The following is a 21,195-nucleotide window of genomic DNA, read 5'->3' on the forward strand; positions in this document are numbered from 1 at the left end:
CTTTACCATTAAAAGCTACTCAATATATTAAGTACAATACTTTTTTAAAAATCTTCATCTGAGGATATGCTTATTGATTTTGAAAGGGAGGGAGGGAGGGAGGGAGGGAAGACAGATTAATGTGAGAGAAAAACATCAATGGTTCCCTCCCATATGCACCCCATCCAGGGATGGAATCCACAGTCTAGGTATGTGCCCTGATCAGGAATCAAACCCCCAACTTTTTTGGTGCATGGGACGATGCTCCAACCAATTGACAGACCCAGGTAGGGCTTAAGTACAATTCTTATGCAATGCTTATGAAAAAGTCATTGTTAAATTATGAAAAGTTACAAATTATCAGAACTATTTAAGGCACAGCTGAGTAAAAAATAAATGAATAAGTAACAAAACCATTTGCTTTATCTGGATATAGCTCTATTGGACTTAAGCTATTTTGGGCTTAAGTAATACCTTAACTTTGTAATAATGGTTGGTGAAGTACAACTATTAAATTGAGGCTCAAGAATTATTTCAAGAATGTAAGTACTCATTTCCTAAGATTTAAAAAAAAATATGTTTTTATTAATATTAGAGAGAGAGGAAGGGAGAGAAACAGCTATCAGTTGCCACTCATACAGGATGGACCTGCAACCTGGGCATGTGTCCTGACTGCACAGGACGACACTCAACCAACTGAGCCACATAGCTAGGGCAAGATTTTTTTAAACTGTAAGATTATTTGTCAATTTGCTACACAGGTTGACTAGCACTAGCCATGCTTTTCTAGTATCACCTAATAATTCATGCTCACTATTAAATCTGGAAGTTTTGCCAAAGTGTACAGATTCCAATACTCAGCTTTCCTATAAAAGTTAAATGATTTGTCTATATATGGAAAATGTTTCAGCCTACATTCCCTGGAAAATGGCCCAAAAGGCATTTAATTCTATCTATATATATTTTAGAAAACATGCCTAAACTTGAATCATCTGTTATGTGGAAATTTAAGAGGCATGCTGAGTGACAAATTACCATCATGACCTTTGCCATATTTCTTCATCATATTCTCTTCTTTCAACAAAATGAATCAACTAAGTAATATTATTTGTCCACAGAGACATGTTTTGACAGTCACGAGATGATACTTAATCAAAGAAAACTGAAAATAACCAGGGTATTGAAAGGACCTGGTGCCAGTACTAACACACATAAAATATTTTAGTCAGAATTAGTAACTTATCACTAAGTTACTATAATTAGATTCCACACAAATATTTCATTAACTTATTTAATCCTTATCTTTCCCTATCATAACATAAAAGCAACCACTCACAACCCATCTTTATCTTTAACACTGCTTTTATTTATTTGTGCTTTCCTCTAAACATCTCCTGCACATATTTCCTTACTGCTGGTTTCTTTTTATAAGAAAATTCATTAAAAATCAGAATCATTATTACCTTCATGTATAACAGCATAATATTCAATTTCTTGCCCAATTTAAATAGCTTATAAGTCATTTTAATTTATGGGTTTTTTAAAAGATGGTTACTCTGTAATTAATCATTTAGAGGGCCAGCTTCCTAATGGCAGATCCTTTAATGACAGAGAAACAGAGTCATCTCTTAAAATTTACATTTCGTGTAAAGTCTGAGAAGTATTAGGCCGTTGTCATCTTACCATGAATACTTCCTAATGTAATATCCCCAGCAGCAGAAGATAGAAATGATGATTCTGTGTACAGATACTTGGCTTTCAGCAAACCATCTTCAGTAGATATATTAACAGAACTTCCCTGCAGTTTATCTATGGTCACAGTCTAGTAAGAGACAGACTCAAATCAGTTCATTATAAAACAAATACCGGTAAAAAAGCCAAAATGGTATCTACAGAAGTAGTACGTAACTACATAAAAAGTTAATACCCAATCACTTTATTGGCTTTGATTCCCTAACTCTATCAATTACAAGATTAAGAGTGACAGTGAACTCTCTGTAGAATGTGAAATAGACCCATTATATTCACTTATTTAGATCTTCTTTCTCTTAATGTTTTACATTTTCTATGTAGTTTTTCATATTTTGTTACATTTATTCCTATTTGATATTTCTAAGTTCTACTATAAAAGATATTTTAAATTTCATTTGACCTTATTTGGCTTTTTTTATTTGACCTTAAATCCAACAACTTCACTAAACTAATTTTAATAATCTATCTGAATTAAAAACATGTTTTTACATGCATGATTATCTAAAAGTGATAGTTTAATTCAGTGGTGAATAGAAGCCATGGGATAGCAAGAATTCTCATCTTATTCCTGTTCTCAGAGGGAAAGCTTTCAACATTGCATCAAGTAGAATTCAAGTTTGCTATAGATACCTTTTTTATCTCTTTTATCAGATTAAAGAAGTCCTCTTATACTTCAGATTTGTTTTGTTGCTATTTAAATCATAACAGATTTTGAATTTTAGCACATACTTTATCTGATTTTATTAGACTATCATGATTTTTCTCATTTCGTTGTTTAATGCAGTGAATGCACTATTATTTTTAGAATTTTTCCACTTTACATCTAATAAGGCAGTAGCTTTCCACTGAACAAAATGGAAGGAATTTTGTGTTTATCCCTGTTTCCCTAGCAAAATGTGGTATGCATTTATGTCTCACATATTGTGCACAATATAAAATGAAGATAGCTAGTATAGAATTGCAAATCATCTTTGTAGTATTTTAAACAAATATTTTTAAGCATAAAATGAATGTTAATATAAAATTGTTAATATAGAAACTGAAATCACCAGGAAGGCTTGCCAGTTTTGCCCAGGGTCAAATTAAAATATATACTGGGTTGTTTAAAGAAAGAACATTATTGTTTTTTCAACACATGGGCATCAGTGTAACCTGCTCCTAATATATCCTTCAAAAACTGTTAGGCATTCAAAATATTTTTAATAAGAACTAAGTTTCAAGAATACTAAAATTTGAGAAGACAAATACAAATATGAAAAGAGAAAGAAAAGTACCCTGCAGTTCTTATCAGAAGTAAATTAAAATCACTTGGCCCTCTGGATTTGCAATATATAGCTTACTTTCTTTCTTTCCCTTTCTTCTTTCTTTCTTTCTTTCTTTCTTTCTTTCTTTCTTTCTTTCTTTCTCTCTCTCTGTCTTTCTTTTCTTTCTTTTATTGTTTAAGTATTACAAATAGTAGTACATATGTCTCCTTTGTTTTCCCAATTGACCTTCCCCCAGCTTCCCCTACCCCTCAGCACATGCCCTCACCCGCCTCCCAGTGTCTTGCGTCCACTAGGTTATGCTTATATGCATGCATTCAAGTCCTTTGGTTGAACTCTTACCTCCCCCACCCCAACCCAGCCTTCCAGCTGTAGTTTGACAGTCTGTTCGATGCTTCTTTGCCTCTGTATCTATTTTTGTTCATCAGTTTATAATGTTTTTTATTATCCATAAATGAATGAGATCAGGTGGTATTTTTCTTTCACTGACTGGCTTATTTCACTTAGCATAATGCTCTCCAGTTCCATCCATGCTGCTGCAAATGGTAAGAATTCCTTCTTTTTTATAGCAGCATAGTATTCCATTGTGTAGATCCGTGGTCGGCAAACTGCGGCTCGCGAGCCACATGTGGCTCTTTGGCCCTTTGTGACTCTTCCACAAAATACCACATGTGGGTGCGCATGTACAGTGCGATTGAAACTTCGTGGCCCATGTGCAGAAGTCAGTTTTCAGCTCTCAAAAGAAATTTCAATCGTTGTACTGTTGATATTTGGCTCTGTTGACTAATGAGTTTGCCGACCACTGGTGTAGATGTACCACAGTTTTCTAATCCACTCATCTGCTCATGGGCATTTAGGCTGTTTCCAAATCTTAGCTATTGTAAATTGTGCTGCTATGAACATAGGGGTGCATATATCCTTTCTTATTGGTGTTTCTGTTTTCCTGTGATATATTCCTAGAAGTGGGATTACTGGGTCAAATGGCAGTTCCATTTTTAATTTTTTGAGGAAACGCCATACTGTTCTCCACAGTGGCTGCACTAGTCTGCATTCCCACCAGCAGTGCATGAGGGTTCCTTTTTCTCCACATCCTCTCCAGCACTTGTTGCTTGTTGATAATAGCCATTCTGACAGGTGTGAGGTGGTACCCCATTGTTGTTTTGATTTGCATCTCTCGGATGATTAGTGACTTTGAGCATGTTTTCATATGTCTTTTGGCTTTCTGAATGTCCTCTTTCGAAAAGTGTCTATTTAGGTCCTTTGCCCATTTTTTGATCGGGTTGTTTATCTTCCTTTTGTTAAGTTGTATGAGTTCCCTGTAAATGTTGGAGATTAAACCCTTATCAGAGATAACATTGGCAAATATGTTCTCCCATGCAGTGGGCTTTCTTGTTGTTTTGCTGATGGTTTCTTTTGCTGTGCAGAAGCTTTTTATTTTGATGTAGTCCCATTTGTTTATTTTCTCCTTGGTTTCCATTGCCCTAGGAGCTGTATCGTTTAATATATTGCTACGACAAATGTCTGCTATTTTGGTGCCTATGGCTTCTTCTAAGATTTTTATGGTTTCCCATCTTATGTTTAAGTCCTTTATCCATTTTGAGTTTATTTTTATGTATGGTGTAAGTTGGTGGTCTAGTTTCATTTTTTTGCAAGTATCTGTCCAGTTTTCCCAACACCATTTATTGAAGAGACTGTCTTGACTCCATTGTATGGTCTTGCCTCCTTTGTCAAATATTAATTGAACATAATGGCTTGTGTCGACTTCTGGGTTCTCTGTTCTGTTCCACTCGTCTATATGTCTATTCTTGTGCCAGTACCACGCAGTTCTGAGAAAAATGGCTTTGTAGTATAGCTTGATATCTGGTATCATGATCCCTTCAACATTGTTCTTCTTTCTCTATAGCTTTCTTTTTTAATGGACTTTTATTAAATATACTAGAGGCCCGGTGCATAAAATTTGTATACTCAGGAGGGTCCCTCAGCCTGGCCTGCACCGTCTCGCAGTCCGGAAGCCCTCAGGGGATGTCCAACCGTCGGACATCCTTAGTGCTGCCACAGAGGCGGAAGAGGCTCCTGCCACTGCTGCTATGCTGGTGAGCCCGGCTCAGGGCTTCTAGCTGAGCGGCACTCCCCCTGTGGGAGCACACTGACCACCAGGGGGCAGCTCCTGCATTGAGTGCCTGGCCCCTGGTGGTCAGTTCACGTCATAGCAACCAGTTGTTCCGCCATTCGGTCTATTTGCATATTAGCCTTTTATTATATAGGATAATACACACCCAACTGCTTTTTACCTACTACAGTTTGTTCTAAGCTAATTTTGGATTCACAGAAATTTTTACTTTAAATTTAGTTTCAATAATTCTATCAACCAAAGATAGATATATTCAAATTTGTGAGAATACAATGTTTGGCATTCTTCAGTGTTATAGTAAAGGTATAAAATTCCTGAAAAATTTATCTTTTACCTACAAAGTTGCTTCATGAAAAGTTGCCTTATGCATGGTTTTAAATTTTCCAAGTTTCCACAAAGTAGATAGCAAGTAGGAATACTCCAGCTTTTTACAGATACAGAAGCTGTTTTAGGGAACACCAAAAGATAAATAGATAAACATTGAGAGAATATTTGAAGCTTAATTGAACTGGCAAAGAGGCACTTTTGATTAGACTCTCTCCACAACCAAATAGCCTTTAAGAGACTCTATGAATATCTGGAAAATGCCAAGGATTTACTTTGTTCATTAAACAGGAAATATTTTACTCTGTAAGAAGCTAGAAATATATCCTCCACTGCCCCACCAAAGCAAATGAAAGCAAGTAAAAATACACTTCCCCCGCCACAATATAGTAATTTTAACTGATTATTCTATAAAATTAATTTCAAACAAATTCAAAATTCACTAATATAATGCACTATATCAGATAATAACTAGAACAATTAAACTTAGGACACCACCGTTTACAGCAAAATATTGAGGCTCTGATTTACAGTTATTAATGGTAATGAAATAAAGCATAAGTAGACTCTTTGAATTAAACTATATAGCCTGCTTATTAATAGAAAATAGTTATTTAAAGAGAAAAAAATAGATCCCAAAATCAATACCTTCCTGACAGAGATATTACTATAATTAATTTTCTTTTCTAAGAAAATGAGGAAAAACTTTTCATAAGTTTAGTTATTATAAATCAACATTACATGTAATGAAAACCAACTTTTAAAGAAGCACTGTAGCTTTGTAGTCCAACCTACAAAGAGAGGTCAACTAACAACCATGTCATTAATCTATCCACCAATCATATGAATTTCTATCTTCTCTGTACCAAAATTAGGGTACTGAAATTAATAATATAATTTAAAAACAGCAACTCCATATAAAATAACATGTAAAGAATGCTGCTAAGTATTTTTAGAGCTCATTTGATTCTCATAATCTTGTTGACTGGGAAAAACAAATAATACCATCTCTGTTTTACGAATAATGAAGACTCAGTAAAGTTAACTGGTAGATCCAGGACTGGTCAAGTTGTCTTTGTTAAATGTGTTTCATTTACCTTTATCACCATCATTATAATAAACACTATATTAGAGTTAGCTATGTGCCAGACATCATTTTAAGTACTTTTATCTGTATTAACTCATTTAATCCTCATAACAACCCTCAGAATGAAGTACACTACTATTATTTCATTTTCCAGAAAAAGTGGACATATAGAGATTAAGTAATTTGTCTGAAGTTAAAGAGCTTAGTAAGTAGCTGAACCAGGAATGAAACCCAAGTAGTTTAGTTCTTAATTCTGTGGTCTTAACCAGTTCACAATGCTGCTTCTCAAATATGCAAAGTATATGTCTGTGAAAGTAGTATATTAAAGTTAATATATTCCATAAGCATTTATTTTATATAAAACTCCTTAAACTTAGAAATATGCTTTAAAATGAACACTATAAGTCAAAAAGAAATATCTAGACTGATTCAACACAAAACTCAAGCTAGAAAACAAAACAGTATAATAGAAAGCAGGACTAAATGAATATGCAATAAACCATGAAAGTTGAAAGAAAGAAATAATGAGTGGAAACAGTAGCCAAAATATTCAAAATAGAAATATTTAAGAGATAATTTAAATTCTTCTTTGATACTTATATTTGAATGTCAATATGTAATATTCTGGTAAGTTATATCATTTCAGATAGCATGAGCTTTCATTTAAAGGACAGTCTGAAGGAACTATAAAGTTGTCCAATTTCCCTTTTGTACCTGTAAGACCACAGCAATCTGAGAGATGAAACTAAATGCCATCTCAAAAGAGCTGCTACATAAGGCAAGGCAGTGTCTTTCAATACTAGTTTACTTTAAAGAATAAATGTAAATGTGTGGGTTTAAACAGTCTCTCACAGGTTAAAGACAGAAAATAAAAGTGACAACAGTAGAAACAATTAGTGTTATAATCTACCGTGTTTAATTATGCTAACAGTAATCTACGTATAAGATATATTCACAACTCCTCCCTACCAATTATCCTATATAAAAGGCTAATATGCAAATTGTCCCCTCAGGAGTTCGACAGACCAAGAGTTTGACCACTGACTATGACATGCATTGACCACCAGGGGGTGGCACAAAACGAAGGAAGGCCCTAGCCAGCAGCCAGCAGCTGGGGGAAGGAAGGCCCCAATCAGCCCTGATCACTGACCAGGCCTAGAGACCCTACCCGTGCATGAATTTTGTGCACCGGGCCTCTAGTCTGAGAATAAAACTGAGTATGGATTTTAAAATTGTATAACAAAAGAGCCTTGTAAACTGTGTAAGTGCAGAACAAAAGGTGATTTATGTTTCTCAAAGATTTAAAACTTTATCATGCTTATAAATTTTGTGACAATTTATACTTCAAAATTATACCTTTACTCTTAATACTATGTTAAATCACAGAAAGCAACAAAAGTTGATTAAAAAATAACAACCAAAATCCATATGGCTAGTAAAAAATTTTGAGAACAGTAATGCTATGCTATCTAGTGGTGCCATCTTGTGGAAAATACTGAAGAAAGTTTAATTTTGAAAATCATCCTTCAATTGCCTAAAGGCAAAGTAAACAGGTTTTGGAAAAATACTCAAATAAACCTAACACATAAGAATTTAATCCCAGTTATGGTGGTATTATTTAATAATCCATTTTAATCCATGATCATAAAAATCTCTTCAGAACTAGAATAAAATATTGAGTATTTAAAGATGTTATTGATTCTAAATAAGGAACTAAATAACTGTCAAAAAAATTAAATCACAAACTAAAATTTCATAACATTTAATCACCTTAATTTGAAATTTGAATTTACTAATGAACTAAAATACAGTAAAAGAGAATGTTATGCCACAAATTTGGTAGAACCTACCCACTGTATGAGCCAACCTGATATAAAGCTGAAATTACTTTAAAAAAAAGTGTCAATCTTACACTTTTATCTGATGCGTGAATATCTATATTTCCATAAATTGTTCCCAGACAGATCACTTTGCCTCCTTTAGTTTGAACACGTAATTTTTGACTCTGAAAGACAAATACAAAAATACATAGAGAAAAAGAAAGAATAAATTTGACTTATACTAATAAGATTTTTATCATGTTACACATTTCTTTTTAAATAATAAAGCAGAAAAGAGGAACCAGGAATAAATAGACATGCACTGTTTGGAATAATAACATCAAGTAAAAAGGAATGTCAACTGCTTTAAGGAGATTAAATAAACCATGTGGATTCAAAGGGGAAAAAGAGCTACCTGGGTGTTCCAGTAGCTTCACTGAAAAAGAACTTGGGAATCAAAGACCACTCACTGGCTAACTACACATAAATGATGAGGAGGATGACAACAATAACCACTGTTACTGTTCATTGTTATTAATATTCGTCATTATTAATAAGAACATTTAGCACTTACCTGGCAATTCTTTGCATCAAAATACAATGTTCACTACTTTACATTAATCATTTAATCCTCACAACAACTCAGAGAAATAGGTATCATATTTTCCCCATTTTACAGAAGGAGAAATCCAAGAATCAGAAAAGTTAAATAATTTTATCAGACGACATGGTTAGAAAAAAATAAAACCTAACAGAATTAAGCTCTATATAATTTCAAAACTCACACTCCTATGGCTGGGTTCATCTGAAGGTTATACTGTAATTACACTTAGTATAACAGCCCACTGACTGTTAAACTTTGCAGCACAGCACTCAGAAACTGGAATTAAGTGAAAATTCCTCTAAGCACAAATAAAACAGCAGTCACAAATTGCCTCCTCTGCCAGATTTTAAAAAAAAAAATGTGTGAGAGAGTGTGTGTAATTTGATGTCACATTTGTCAACTGTGGCAGAAACTACTACTGGTCCACAAAAATCCACTTTCCTCCCCAAAGTAATAGAGGAGTATAGCTGGGCTCATGAAGAGATTGTCGCTTACGTGTTGCTAAATTCTTGATAAGAGAATATAAGTGCAATTTCCAGGCTTGTGCTTTTAGAAGAGTTGGTGTGCTTTCTCCATGCTCTGCCCCTTCCACCAGATGAGTGTAGGTTATAAGAAGGCTCTAAGAGATGGTAGAGCCAGAAGATGGAAGGAACCTAGAATCACTGAATACAAAAAAGCCACCCACACTTTTGGACACAAGTGAGAAATAAATTATAGTTGTATATGAACCAGTAGATGTTTGGTCTATTTATTAAGTAGCTTCTTTATCTTAATAATTTACGTATGTCTTCAGTTCTGCCACAATTATAAAGAGAAATATATAGGTAAATATGCGCTGGCCAGCATGGTTCAGTGGTTGCAGCATCTGCCCGCACACCTAAGGGTCGTGGGTTCAATTCTGACCCAGGGCGCATACCTGAGTTGCAGGTTTGATTCCTTGGCCCTATTAGGGCACATTCGTAAGGCAACCAATTGACGTGTCTTAGCACATCAATGTTTCTCTCTGTCTCTCTCCCCCAGTCCCTTCTACTCTCTCTAAAAATCAACAGAAAAAATATCCTCTGGTGAGGATTAACAACAAAAAAGAATAGTAGAGAAAAAAAATAGCAAAAGCAAACTCACCAATATGACCAGCAATAGAGTGCCTAAAACATAGGGAGTAAAAAAATGCAAAACCACCACTTACCTTGTGGTTGCTTTATTCAGGGGGGAAATTATAAAACCTTAGACCAGAAATGATTTTTTTTTTTAAATTTAGTGAAAAGGGCAAAATGAATCATTCTTACAAGTTTTCTATATTATAGCATAACTAGAGGCCCAGTGCACGAGATTTGTGCATGGCAGGGGGTGTCCCTCAGCCCAGCCTGCACCCTCTCCAATCTGGGACATCCCTCTCACAATCCAGGACTGCTAGCTCCCAACTGCTCACCTGCCTGCCTGCCTGCCTGATTGCCCCTAATCGCTTCTGCCTGCCAACCTGATAACGCCCTAACCACTCCCCTACCAGCCTGATTGATGCCTAACTGCTCCCCTGCTGGCCTGATTGCCCCTAACTGCCCTCCCCTGCCAGCCTGGTCGCCCCCAACTGCCCTCCCCTGTCGGCCTGGTCACCCCTAACTGCCCTCCCCTGCTGGCCCGGTCATCCCTAACTGCCCTCCCTTGCCAGCCTGGTCCCCCCGCAACTGCCTTTCCCTGCAGGCCTGGTCACTCCTAACTGCCCTCCCCTGCTGGCCCGGTTGCCCCTAACGGCCCTTCCCTGCAGGCCTGGTCTCCCCCAACTGCCATCCCCTGCAGGCCCGGACACCCCTAACGGCCCTCCCCTGCTGGCCTGGTCGCCCCCAACTGCCCTCCCCTGTCGGCCTGGTCACCCCTAACTGCCCTCCCCTGCTGGCCCAATCATCCCTAACTGCCCTCCCTTGCCAGCCTGGTCCCCCCCCCCCCAACTGCCTTTCCCTGCCGGCCTGGTCGCCCCCAACTGCCCTCCCCTGCAGGCCTGGTCCCCTGCAACTGCCCTCCCCTGCTTGCCTGGTCATGGCTAACTGCCCTCGTTTGCCAGCCTGGTCCCCCACAACTGCCCTTCCCTGCAGGCCTGGTCTCTCCTAACTGCCCTCCCCTGCTGGCCCGGTTGCCCCCAACTGCCCTCCCTTGCAGGCCTGGTTCCCCCCAACTGTCCTCCCCTGCAGGCCTGATTGCCCCCAACTGCCCTTCCCTGCAAGCCTGGTCCCCCCCAACTACCCTCCCCTGCAGGCCTGGTGCCCCCAACTGCTCTCCCCTGCTGGCCTGGTTCCCCCCAACTGCCTTCCCCTTCAGGCCTAGTCCCCCCTCAACTGCTCTCCCCTGCTGGCCTGGTTCCCCCCAACTGCCCTCCTTGCAAGCTTGGTCCCTCCCAACTGCCCTCCCCTGCTGGCCATCTTGTGTCCACATGGGGGCGGCCATCTTGTGTGCTGGAGTGACAGTCTGCATATCTGGAGTGCAGGTTGCATATTACTCTTTTATTAGATAGGATAAACTACTTCATGTCCATTGTGACATGAGTCTGAAGTCAAGTGGTATATAATATAGTCTTTATCAAGCAGATAATTGATGAACATTAGAAAATAGTATCTCCAAAACAAATATTTTAAATCAAGAGTTCTTAACCAAGCCTACACTGAATTTCTAGAGTCAGTGAAACTTATGAAATTATAAGCAAAATTTCATATATATGTGTATTTTTTTTTCTGAGACAATCATCAGATTTTCAAAGAGGTGAAGGCTCAAAAACGTTGGGTTAGTCTTATAATTTAAAGCTTATCTAATTCCCCTCCAAAAATGTGAAGCAGATTATAAAAATTTTAAAAATATTTAAAACAAAATAGGTAAAATAAATGTTTATATAATTAACTATTTAGTATAAGATCAACTATTATACTGCACTTAAACAATGCAAATGTGTGGCATTCAATGAGTTAAGGGTCTACTGCCTAAAATATTTTCTTAATTATTCTCTAAGAATGCTGACTAAATGTAGTATTGCCATACATTTTGCTTGGACAATAAAGAAAAGTGGAAATATTATGAGCTTGGAAATCAGCAAGACCCAAGTTCAAATTTCAGCTCAATTTATTAGCTATGTAAACCTAAATGAGTTCCTCAATCTCTTAATGCCTCATAATTTCTTCCTTGATGAAAAGGAGATAACTCAAGGATTAACCTAATATTTTTTAAATGCACTATTAGTTTCATTGTAGAATTCAAAATGAAATCTAAAATGAATATGAGGAAAAAACCTTCAAAGCTGCTACAACCTCTATACTTTCAGAACAGAACTGACTTCGATGCAAATTTTTTGCAAGTAATTTGAGTGATAAATTATACTTAATATTCATAATAAATGATATTCAGAATAACAGCTTTAGTCTGATACTGCAGTTCATAGTTTAAGGTGTGTGTTTTTTTAAATAATGCTGACACAAAATTATAAATATGCTTATACCTTAACAGACTGTAAGATGCTAGTCCCCTGCTCAGTTTCAATTTTGCAATTATCACACTCAATATTTTGGACTTTTATACAGCCAGACCCTGAAGACCTGATATTCAAATCTAGAAATGAAAAAAGAAAATACAAGTTAGTACGATAGTTAATGGGCTCCAAAGCGTTTTAATACCCCCTAGAAATCCAGCTCCTCAGTTAAGTTCACAATATTACTGAACCCTGGAGAGAGCATAGTTGTCAGCAGTCTCTCTCTCTAAAGGTAAGGGGTCTCCACCATGGCAACAGGACCAAATGTAATGCCTTTTTCTGCCAGATCTTATTAAAAGAGCAGTTATTTCTGTTAGCCAATGTCATCTAAAGAGAGAAAGTAATATGGAAGGGAAGTAAAGGAGGTCTTAAACTCCAAATCTTAAAGGAACTCCTGGGAAAGATCATAGAAGCTTCTTTCACAATGAGAAAACACACACACAGTTCTAGTAAGAATACAGCAAGTTAACAAGTCATTATGATAAACTAGATAAGTCAGTTAGCCTATTCTTCCTTATATTCATGAAATTTCAAAAATTTGTTCCCAAATTAAAAGCATTTTGCAGAAGTAGTGTGGATTAGCATATATGATCATGACTTACTATTGCAAAATCTTATCTCTAATCTTTTGTATCTGAAAGAGAGGATATTAGCATGCAGCTACATTACCAGGTATTTTCAGTAATAAAAAAATGGGAACAACTTTGAAAAACCTAGTAATACGCAGTATTAAAATCTCAAAATTGTGGATAAATAACAGTATTATCCAAAGAAAATTGGAAAATAAAAAGTCACAGGTGCCACTCTTGGCTATTAATTTAAGGTGTAATCGTGGTTGTCTCTGTACACAAAATAAACACTGATATTTAATACCTAATTCAAAAAAATAGTGATGATTTCCCTTAAACTAGACTAGTGAAATAAGCACTATGTTGCCCCAAACACAAAATACTGGGGTATGATACCACAATTTCAATAGTTATGGCATAAAAAATCAATTTCTACAGTTGTGTATATTGCAGTCTTTACTCTATAAAGGCTTAAAATAACAGCAATATTTTGGTTGGGATTAATCTAAAATATATAAAAAGACAATTTTACCTCCTACTTCCATGGATGCAAACGTAACTGCAAATTTTTTACCCAGTTGTGTTACAACCTAAGGCTTGATCTAAGGCAGCGGTTGATAGGGGAAAAAAGGAAACAATTTTCACTTCACTAGGAAAGTAGAGAAGTTCGGGCTAGAGACACTGAACGGCAGTAATGCTACTTTTACCCATTCACTGAAATGACAAATTGGAGGAACAAGTATGAAAAAAATTGAATCATGTTGATTTAAGGGGCCCATGCAATCGACATATGGACACAATCCATTGGAAATGGGGTTCTAGCTCTAAAAAGAGGAATCAACAAAATCATGAGGTTTGGGATCACCAACACAGGTAAGTTCCATTTTTATCTGTGCTGACATAAAATTTTGTGTGTCTCCATTTCAATACCCAAGTCTATTTTGTACTACCATCTGCCCCACCACAGACTGTTACATTTTGAGGTCAAGGGTCTCTTATTCATCCAAGCTAGTTAGAAGAAGTTGAGAATAAAGCATAGTGGTTCAGCAGACGCCAACCAGTTAAAATCCGCATTCCACCACTTTGTATCTGAGAGCGGACAGGCATATTTCTTGATCCAACCCCACTAGAATATACATTTCATGAAGGCATGCAATTTTTTCTATTTGTTCACCCACAATAAGTACATACTTTATGAAACTTGCTATCTCTCAACTTCCTTATGTGAAATGGTGACAATAATAGTTATCTACTTTTATAAATTCAATTGTAAAGATTAGATTATTTTTTAAGTGTTCGCTGCTAGTTTGATCATCAACAATATCCCTCAGTCTCAGGAAGGAGAACCCGGGGAGACTTTCCTAGGAAAGTGTTGGCTTGCATTTGAGAAATAACATGCAATCCAAACACTTCGGAAATAAATCTTGCAGGCATGACCAATTGAAGTTTCCCAGGCAGTCTTACTATGTGTTTTTCTTCAAAACCTGCTACTCACGGAACATTTACTTAAGCCAAAATGATTGGAGATGTATCAGTAAGGAGGTGGGGGCCTATCTGAAACCAAACACTTGGTCCAGGTTAGTAATGGAGCATCCAATACACAGGGCTGTTCGGGGACAGACCCAAAAGCAAGGGGAAATGTGGATGGTCTGCCATTTCACTGAAGGGATTATCAAGAAACATGAACCTTGAAAAATAAACCTTTTTTCTACTGACAAGGCGCAGTGACAGAAATAGGAACAAAGTGCCAAAGAAGAACATAAGGGGCTCCATAAATGTTATCTGACTTAGATGAATCCAAATCATGTTTCCATTCGATTTTTAAAACTTCTATGGCTGGGAAACTAATTTGTAACCAGCACTGGAATACTCAGAGTAGAACAGAAAAAAAAAAAAAAAAAAAAGGAAGGTTGTGAAGGGGGACAGCCGTATATCAGGTTAGAAAGTCAGACCCAAAGGGACCAACTAACAGTGCACGTCGGCCTGGGACCCAAACCCGTTTTCACGTCACTTCACTTGCCAAACTTCAGGGGCGCGTTCACCTCCACGGATGCCTGGGGGTCAATGGTGTCAGACACGATGGCCACCTCCTTCAGCTCCTCGTCGTACTTAACGTGCAGGCCGGCCAGGTCCTGGGCCCCGCCCTCCATTCCACTCACGGCGACCAGCACGTGGTCGGCGTCCGGGTAGGTGAGGGGGTCCAGGGGCCGCACGGCCAGGTGGCACGGCAGCCGCGCCCGCAGCCGACCGAACGGGCTCACCAGCAGCGCCCACTCCTTCAGCGTTCGGCGCGCGGGGCCAGGCGGCGAGACCTCCGGCTCGGACCCTGGCCGGCGCTCGCCACCACCCGAGCCGTGCAGCCGGGCCTGACAATCCCCGCACGCCCAGCGCCCAGCAGCCTCGCCGGCCCACACTCGGAGGTGACCGAGCCGGAGGCAGCCGAGCCCCCGGCCCAAGCGGGGGGCGAACATGGCGCGCCCCTCTCACGCTCTCAGATCACTTCAGCCACAGGCCGGTCTCACCACCACCAGAGGACTTGGTACTGCGCCGGCTCAAGTCAAAAGAGAGAAGTTTGCGGGGGTTTGCTGAAGCAGAGCAAGACTGCTCAGTGTCTCTAGGAATTGACACTTCAACCTCACACGCCTCAGCCGCAAGTTGCAATTTCAAAGCAGTACGTATCCCCCACGACAGGACTTCTCACCTACCACCTCCCCTTTCGCAAAGGCAGATGGGAAAGGTAGTTCTAAAGGGAGCCAACAGCGAGGATTCCGGGATGCTCAGAAACTACATATCCCAGGAGGCAATGTGCAGGGTGGAAAGCAAGTAAGAGCAGGTGTTAGATTGTGCTCGGAGGCGCGAGCACTTTACCTCAAAACCATTAGCCATTGGAGGGACTGAAAGATGGATTACGTGGAAGTTCAGCTGGCCAATGGAAAGCGCGGAAGGGGCAAGGTGGGCAAGGCTGTGTGGTTTCCTTGGATACCGAGGACGCGACTTCTTTGAAGAGGGTGGAGCTTTAGAGAGAGACTCGAAGGCCATAACCCACAGAGACACAGGAGCTTAAATAAAGATCAGTACCAAGGGAAGGAGTGAGAAACTGCGAGTTTAAAGGTGAGAACTAGATGCAAATTAGGAGTACCCTCAGTGGGTGGTTAAGTCCAAACTTCACTAAACTGGAACGGGGTATCTTGGGATGGAGAACCCCTTCAAGAAGATAAAAAGCCAGATTGGGACTCTGAGGGAACTTCCTCTTTGGCAGAATAAATTGGAATAGAGTCCTACTTCACTCTGACTCTAAATGATCTTGGGCCAGTCATGGGACGTCTCTGTGTTTTAATTGCTCGCTTTTAAAATGAGGTTAATAATACCTTCCTTGACTTGCCTCAAAAGGTTTTTTGTAAGGATCAAATGACAATAATGGACAGGCCATTTCTATCCTGTATTTTTATTTTAGGGATAGCACTGACTCTTAAGTTACCAAGAAAAATCTGAGAGTTCAGGACTTGTGTTGACAGCAGCATTGATCTCTTGTCTGCAAATAATCTTTGGTTTTAGGACTAAAATAAGATAAAAGAGAGTCAACACAGTGCAATGGGAAGAACATGGGACTGATTGTTTTCCTGGCTCTGACACTAGTTTATCTGTGTCACTTGGATCTGTTTCTTCAACCTTAAGATGATGAGGGATTTGTACTGAGTGACTCTGTGAGGTCTCTTTTACCTTTTATTATTCCGTGGGTAATTTAAAAGATGAAAAAGAATTTTTTTCTCCTTTCCTGTTTATTTTTACCTTTCAGTGCCACTTCCTCCTCCTGCAAATTATTCTCTAAGTTCTCAGCAAAGACACACTGCAAACAATGATGTTTAATATAATGCAAGTGCAGAAGCTGGATGCCTTAAAGAAGCCCTTGGCCAAGTGCAATAACCAGAATTACTGGGGGCTATCGTGATAGAGATGGGCTAAATTCCTCATGTTGTGGGCTAAATTCTTTACAGACCCAAGTCACAGGGTTCTTTGCTACCCATTACCCTCTTTAAGTTTTAGTATTTTCTTAAGTTATTCTTTCCTCCTTTCTATGCTAGTCCTTCTTCCCTCCTTATTCTTCCTCTTAGTGAAGGTTCACAATAATATTAGCTCTAAGTTCACCAAGTTCCCACTGAAAATCATTCTTGGCTTTTATGTCATTTGGTCATAATTATTCAGACTGATCTTCAAACTGTCTTTTTAAAGAAAACCCATGGGGGAAACTTTGAAAAAGAACTCGAAAAAGGTGTTGGTTTAAACAAGTTGAGAATGCATTCAAATTTGTTATACATGTGCCATATATTTTTAGATTAAATAGGCATTTCTAATAGATCATTTTGTTTCTATGGTAATTTCTTTTCTGAGACAAACCAAGTAAATGGAATTGGCAATTGACCCTTAATTGCCTATATGGGAAAATGATTATTTTATTATTTTGACATAAATACAATAAAACTAAAGATAATTGAAAAGTTACTTTTCTGATCACATGAGTTTCAAAATGGAGGAAATTATTGATCATTAAGATTAATACAACATATTAAAAAGCTAGTGATACCTGGCTGGTGTGCCTTAGTTGGTTGGAATGTCATCCTACGCACCGGAGAGTGACGGGTTTGATTCCCAGTCAAGGCACATAACTAGGTTGAGGGTTCGAATCCCCAGTTGGGGAGCATATGGAAGGCAGCCAATCATTTCTCTCTCATATTGATGTTTCTGTCTCTGTATCTCTGTCTCTGTCTCTCTCTCTCCATTCCTCTCTAAAAATCAATGTTAAAACATATCCTCAGGTGAGGATTTTAAAAAAAAGTTATGATACTTTTAAAAATCTAATGATTTATATATCAAATCTGGCCGCATGTTAATAATGACTAACAAAAATACTACCTTCCATCTGTATGACATATGGTTTTCAGAGCATGTTCACATGTATCATCTCAGGGTAACCTCACAAAACACTGTTTAGCAGGGCAAACAGTGTTTTGTGAGGTTACCCTGAGATGAGGAAACATCTTATCTTCTTGACACCCTTGGGAAAAAATATTCATCAAATAAGTGGAGAGTCATATATAAATGTCCCCCCTTATTTTGAATTCACTTGTAAGATATTTTTACATCTTCAGTTTTTTAAAAAGCTGTTCCTCTGGTCATGAACATATACCACTGGTGGGAATGTAAGTTATTACAACATTTCTAGGGGCCAGTTTAGCAATATACATAAAGCACCTTAAAATATGTGTATCTGTGACCTAGATATTGGGCTTTTTGGAATTTAATGTAAGCATAAATTTAGGGATGTTAAAAAAAACACTTATGTTCAAGGAATTTTGTTTTGCTGGGTTATTTATGGTAGTAAAGAGTTGAAGCAACTTAAATGTTAAAAAAAATAGGAGGGTGTTACAGAAATTAGAATATATCGGGAATACTATGCAATAATTTAAAATTATATTTTGAAGACTATTCAAAGATAAGGGAATTTTTCCATAATATAATTGTAAAGGGAAAATCTACAGTTTTCCTTCTGTGTGTGTCCCCTTTACCCTCACACTACCACCACACTCACAACACTTCACTTCTGACACTCTGGTCAACAAATGTGTGAGGCTTTTCCCATAACAAGCAGTTCTCTGTGACACCAGCTGGGTGTCCTACAATGAACTCAACTGTGAGACTACCTACCTGGAGATAATATCAAATCGCACAGGTTAAGGGCTCAGTCCCACAAGACTGCTTGCACCCACTTACGATGCCAGTCACAAATTGTAGGTCCCTTGGTTACCCACAACCTCTGTCTGATTTGGCTACAAATTGGAGATTCCCATGACCCTCTCCTCAAGTTAGATTAATTTGCTAGAATGGCTCACAGAACTCAGGGAAACATTTTACTTACATTTACCAGTTGATTAGGGGATATGTTAAAGGATACAAATAAACAGCCAAAATGAACAGATATTTAGTGCTAGGTCTAGGAGGCTCCCAAGAGCAGGGGCTTCTATTGGTGTGGAAATGGGGTGCATTATGCTCTTGGTGAGGATTGGTCCCTGTAGAGATGGAGCACATCACCCTCTTGGTATGGATTGGTATGGAACACCAAGACGGTGACGCACCCCATCTCCACAGGGATAGAAGAAGCTCCTGCTCTCAGTAATATTAAGTGAAAAGGGTAGAACACCAAATTGTATGTCTAATATCCCAATTTTGTAATAATAATAATGATGGTATTTTAACATAAAATCATACTTAAAAATATATTCCATAGAAACAATTCCAAAGAAAAATACACAACTTGATAACAATTGTTATCTCTAAGTAGTGAGATTATGAATTATTTCTTCATTTTGTGTGTGTGTGTTTTTTCAGTAGGAAACATATTACATTTTTAATTTAAAATATTAACTAATTTATTATTATATATTGCTTCCTAAGAGTGACTCAATATGTAAATGCCCATGAATATTTTACTTTATTTAATAATTTATATTCAGTAAATGAACAGCAGAGGGCATGAGAGAATTTTCAGAAAAATGTAACCTAAACAAGGATTATGGAATTCAGCTTCAAGTGAGGGAAGCCCTAGGAATTTGCTAACTTTCTTAATTATAAACTTTAAAAATAAATATATCTTATGACTTTTTATGAAATCTTAATAAACTCAATAATCTGAACTACTACCTAGCAGTACTAAGAAGTATTTAATGAATAGGTAGGTAGTCCCCATTTGAAATTTGCATGTTATTTGTATCCATGCAGAGATGTACAGGAAAAACTTTGTTATTTAATGTAGTCAAATTTTCCCACTTTATATACCTTGAAAAGTTACCTAGGTTATAAATATCTCAGGAAGATTCTTGAGGTAGAGGGATGTAGTACTTTATACGTTAAAGCAGTGTGTGTGTGTGTGTGTGTGTGTGTGTGTATAAGATAGTATTGATTGCACCCTGGCCAAGTGGCTCAGTTGGTTGGAATGTCTTCCATACACCAAAAGATTGTGAGTTCGATTCACAGTCAGGGCACATACCTAGGTTTCAGGTTTGATCTTTGGTCGAGGCAACCAATGGATGTTTCTCTCTGTCTCTCTGTCTCTCGCTCTCTCCCCCCTTCCTCTCTTTCTTAAAAAAAAAAAAATCAATAAAATAAAAAATCATCCAGTGATGATTTTTAAAAAAAGATAGTATTTATTGCAACCACAGTGTTGCAATAGATTTAAAAGCTTCCTTCAGATTAGAGTTCTTGTAGTGCTAATGTTTCATTCAATTTCTACAAGGTAGCAATAGTGTTTCAACAAATCACAGTAGTAGCATTGATATATCCTTCAGGTAGAAATTGCATTTACATTCTATATATTTTGAGGCTATGTTGTTAGGTATGTATAGATTCATGATTATTATTGTTTCCTGATAACATTTTTTGTCATTAAATAATGACCTTCTTTATTTCTAGTATTGTGTTCTGTCTTGATGTATATTATTACCTAATAATATTCTCATTCTTTTATTTCAAATCTGTGACATTATATTTGGAACTTGTCTCCTATAAACAGAATAAAGCTCGATATTTTAAATACAATTTGAGAATTTATCTCAGCAGGTAAATTTAATCTGTTTACATTTTTGTAATTACTTTTACATTTATTTTTATTTTCAGACAACATGATCATATAAGTAGAAAATTCTAAGGAATATTATACAAGCTACTGAATTAATGAAAAGGTTTCACAATGTTACAAGATAAAAGGTCAATAACAAAAGTCAACTTTATTTTGAAGGACTTTTAATGGTATTTGGAAATTGAAATTTAAAAACAATACCATTTACAATAACATATAAAATGTGAATACACAGGGATAAATTGAAAAAAATATATACAAGACCCATTTTCTGAAAATCATAAAACATTGCTGACAGAAATTGAAGAAGACCTAAGTTAGTGGGGAGAAATACCCTCTACAAGGAAAATAAGACTCAATATTAAGATGGCATAGCACCCCACACTGATATATTAATTCATTGCTCAGTCAAAATTCCAACAGGAGTCCGCTAGAGACACAGGGCCAAAATACAAAGTTTCATCTGCAGCCACTCACCCTGGGCTCTGGCGGAGGGAGGCCAAAGTGGACTAGAGTCACATGAAGAGACACT

The 21,195-nt window shown here is 37.6% G+C and overlaps 2 protein-coding genes across 3 annotated transcripts in view; one reads left to right on the forward strand and one right to left on the reverse strand.

Moving 5' to 3' along the window:
- FAM185A (family with sequence similarity 185 member A) overlaps positions 1-15,753 on the reverse strand; it is a 58,598-nt gene extending 42,845 nt beyond the window's left edge. The window contains exons 1-4 of one of the 2 annotated variants that reach the window (XM_080665960.1): positions 15,054-15,725; positions 12,435-12,544; positions 8,448-8,540; positions 1,663-1,801 (exon numbers count right to left, since the gene is read on the reverse strand). In XM_080665960.1, the coding sequence (XP_080522086.1) occupies positions 1,663-1,801; positions 8,448-8,540; positions 12,435-12,544; positions 15,054-15,504 (793 nt within the window). In that variant the 5' untranslated portion in view covers positions 15,505-15,725. Of the gene's footprint in view, positions 1-1,662; positions 1,802-8,447; positions 8,541-12,434; positions 12,545-15,053 lie in introns of both variants that reach the window. The other variant, XM_080665961.1, reaches the window with a different exon arrangement.
- Positions 15,754-16,014: 261 nt separating this feature from the next.
- Positions 16,015-21,195, forward strand: part of CCDC146 (coiled-coil domain containing 146) — a 119,562-nt gene continuing 114,381 nt past the window's right edge. The window contains exon 1 of the mRNA XM_080665436.1: positions 16,015-16,144. The gene's annotated coding sequence lies outside the window, so the exon portion shown is untranslated. The remainder of the gene's footprint in view (positions 16,145-21,195) is intronic.

This window comes from Plecotus auritus (assembly GCF_963455305.1).
Source record: "Plecotus auritus genome assembly, chromosome: 4".
NCBI lineage: Eukaryota > Metazoa > Chordata > Mammalia > Chiroptera > Vespertilionidae > Plecotus > Plecotus auritus.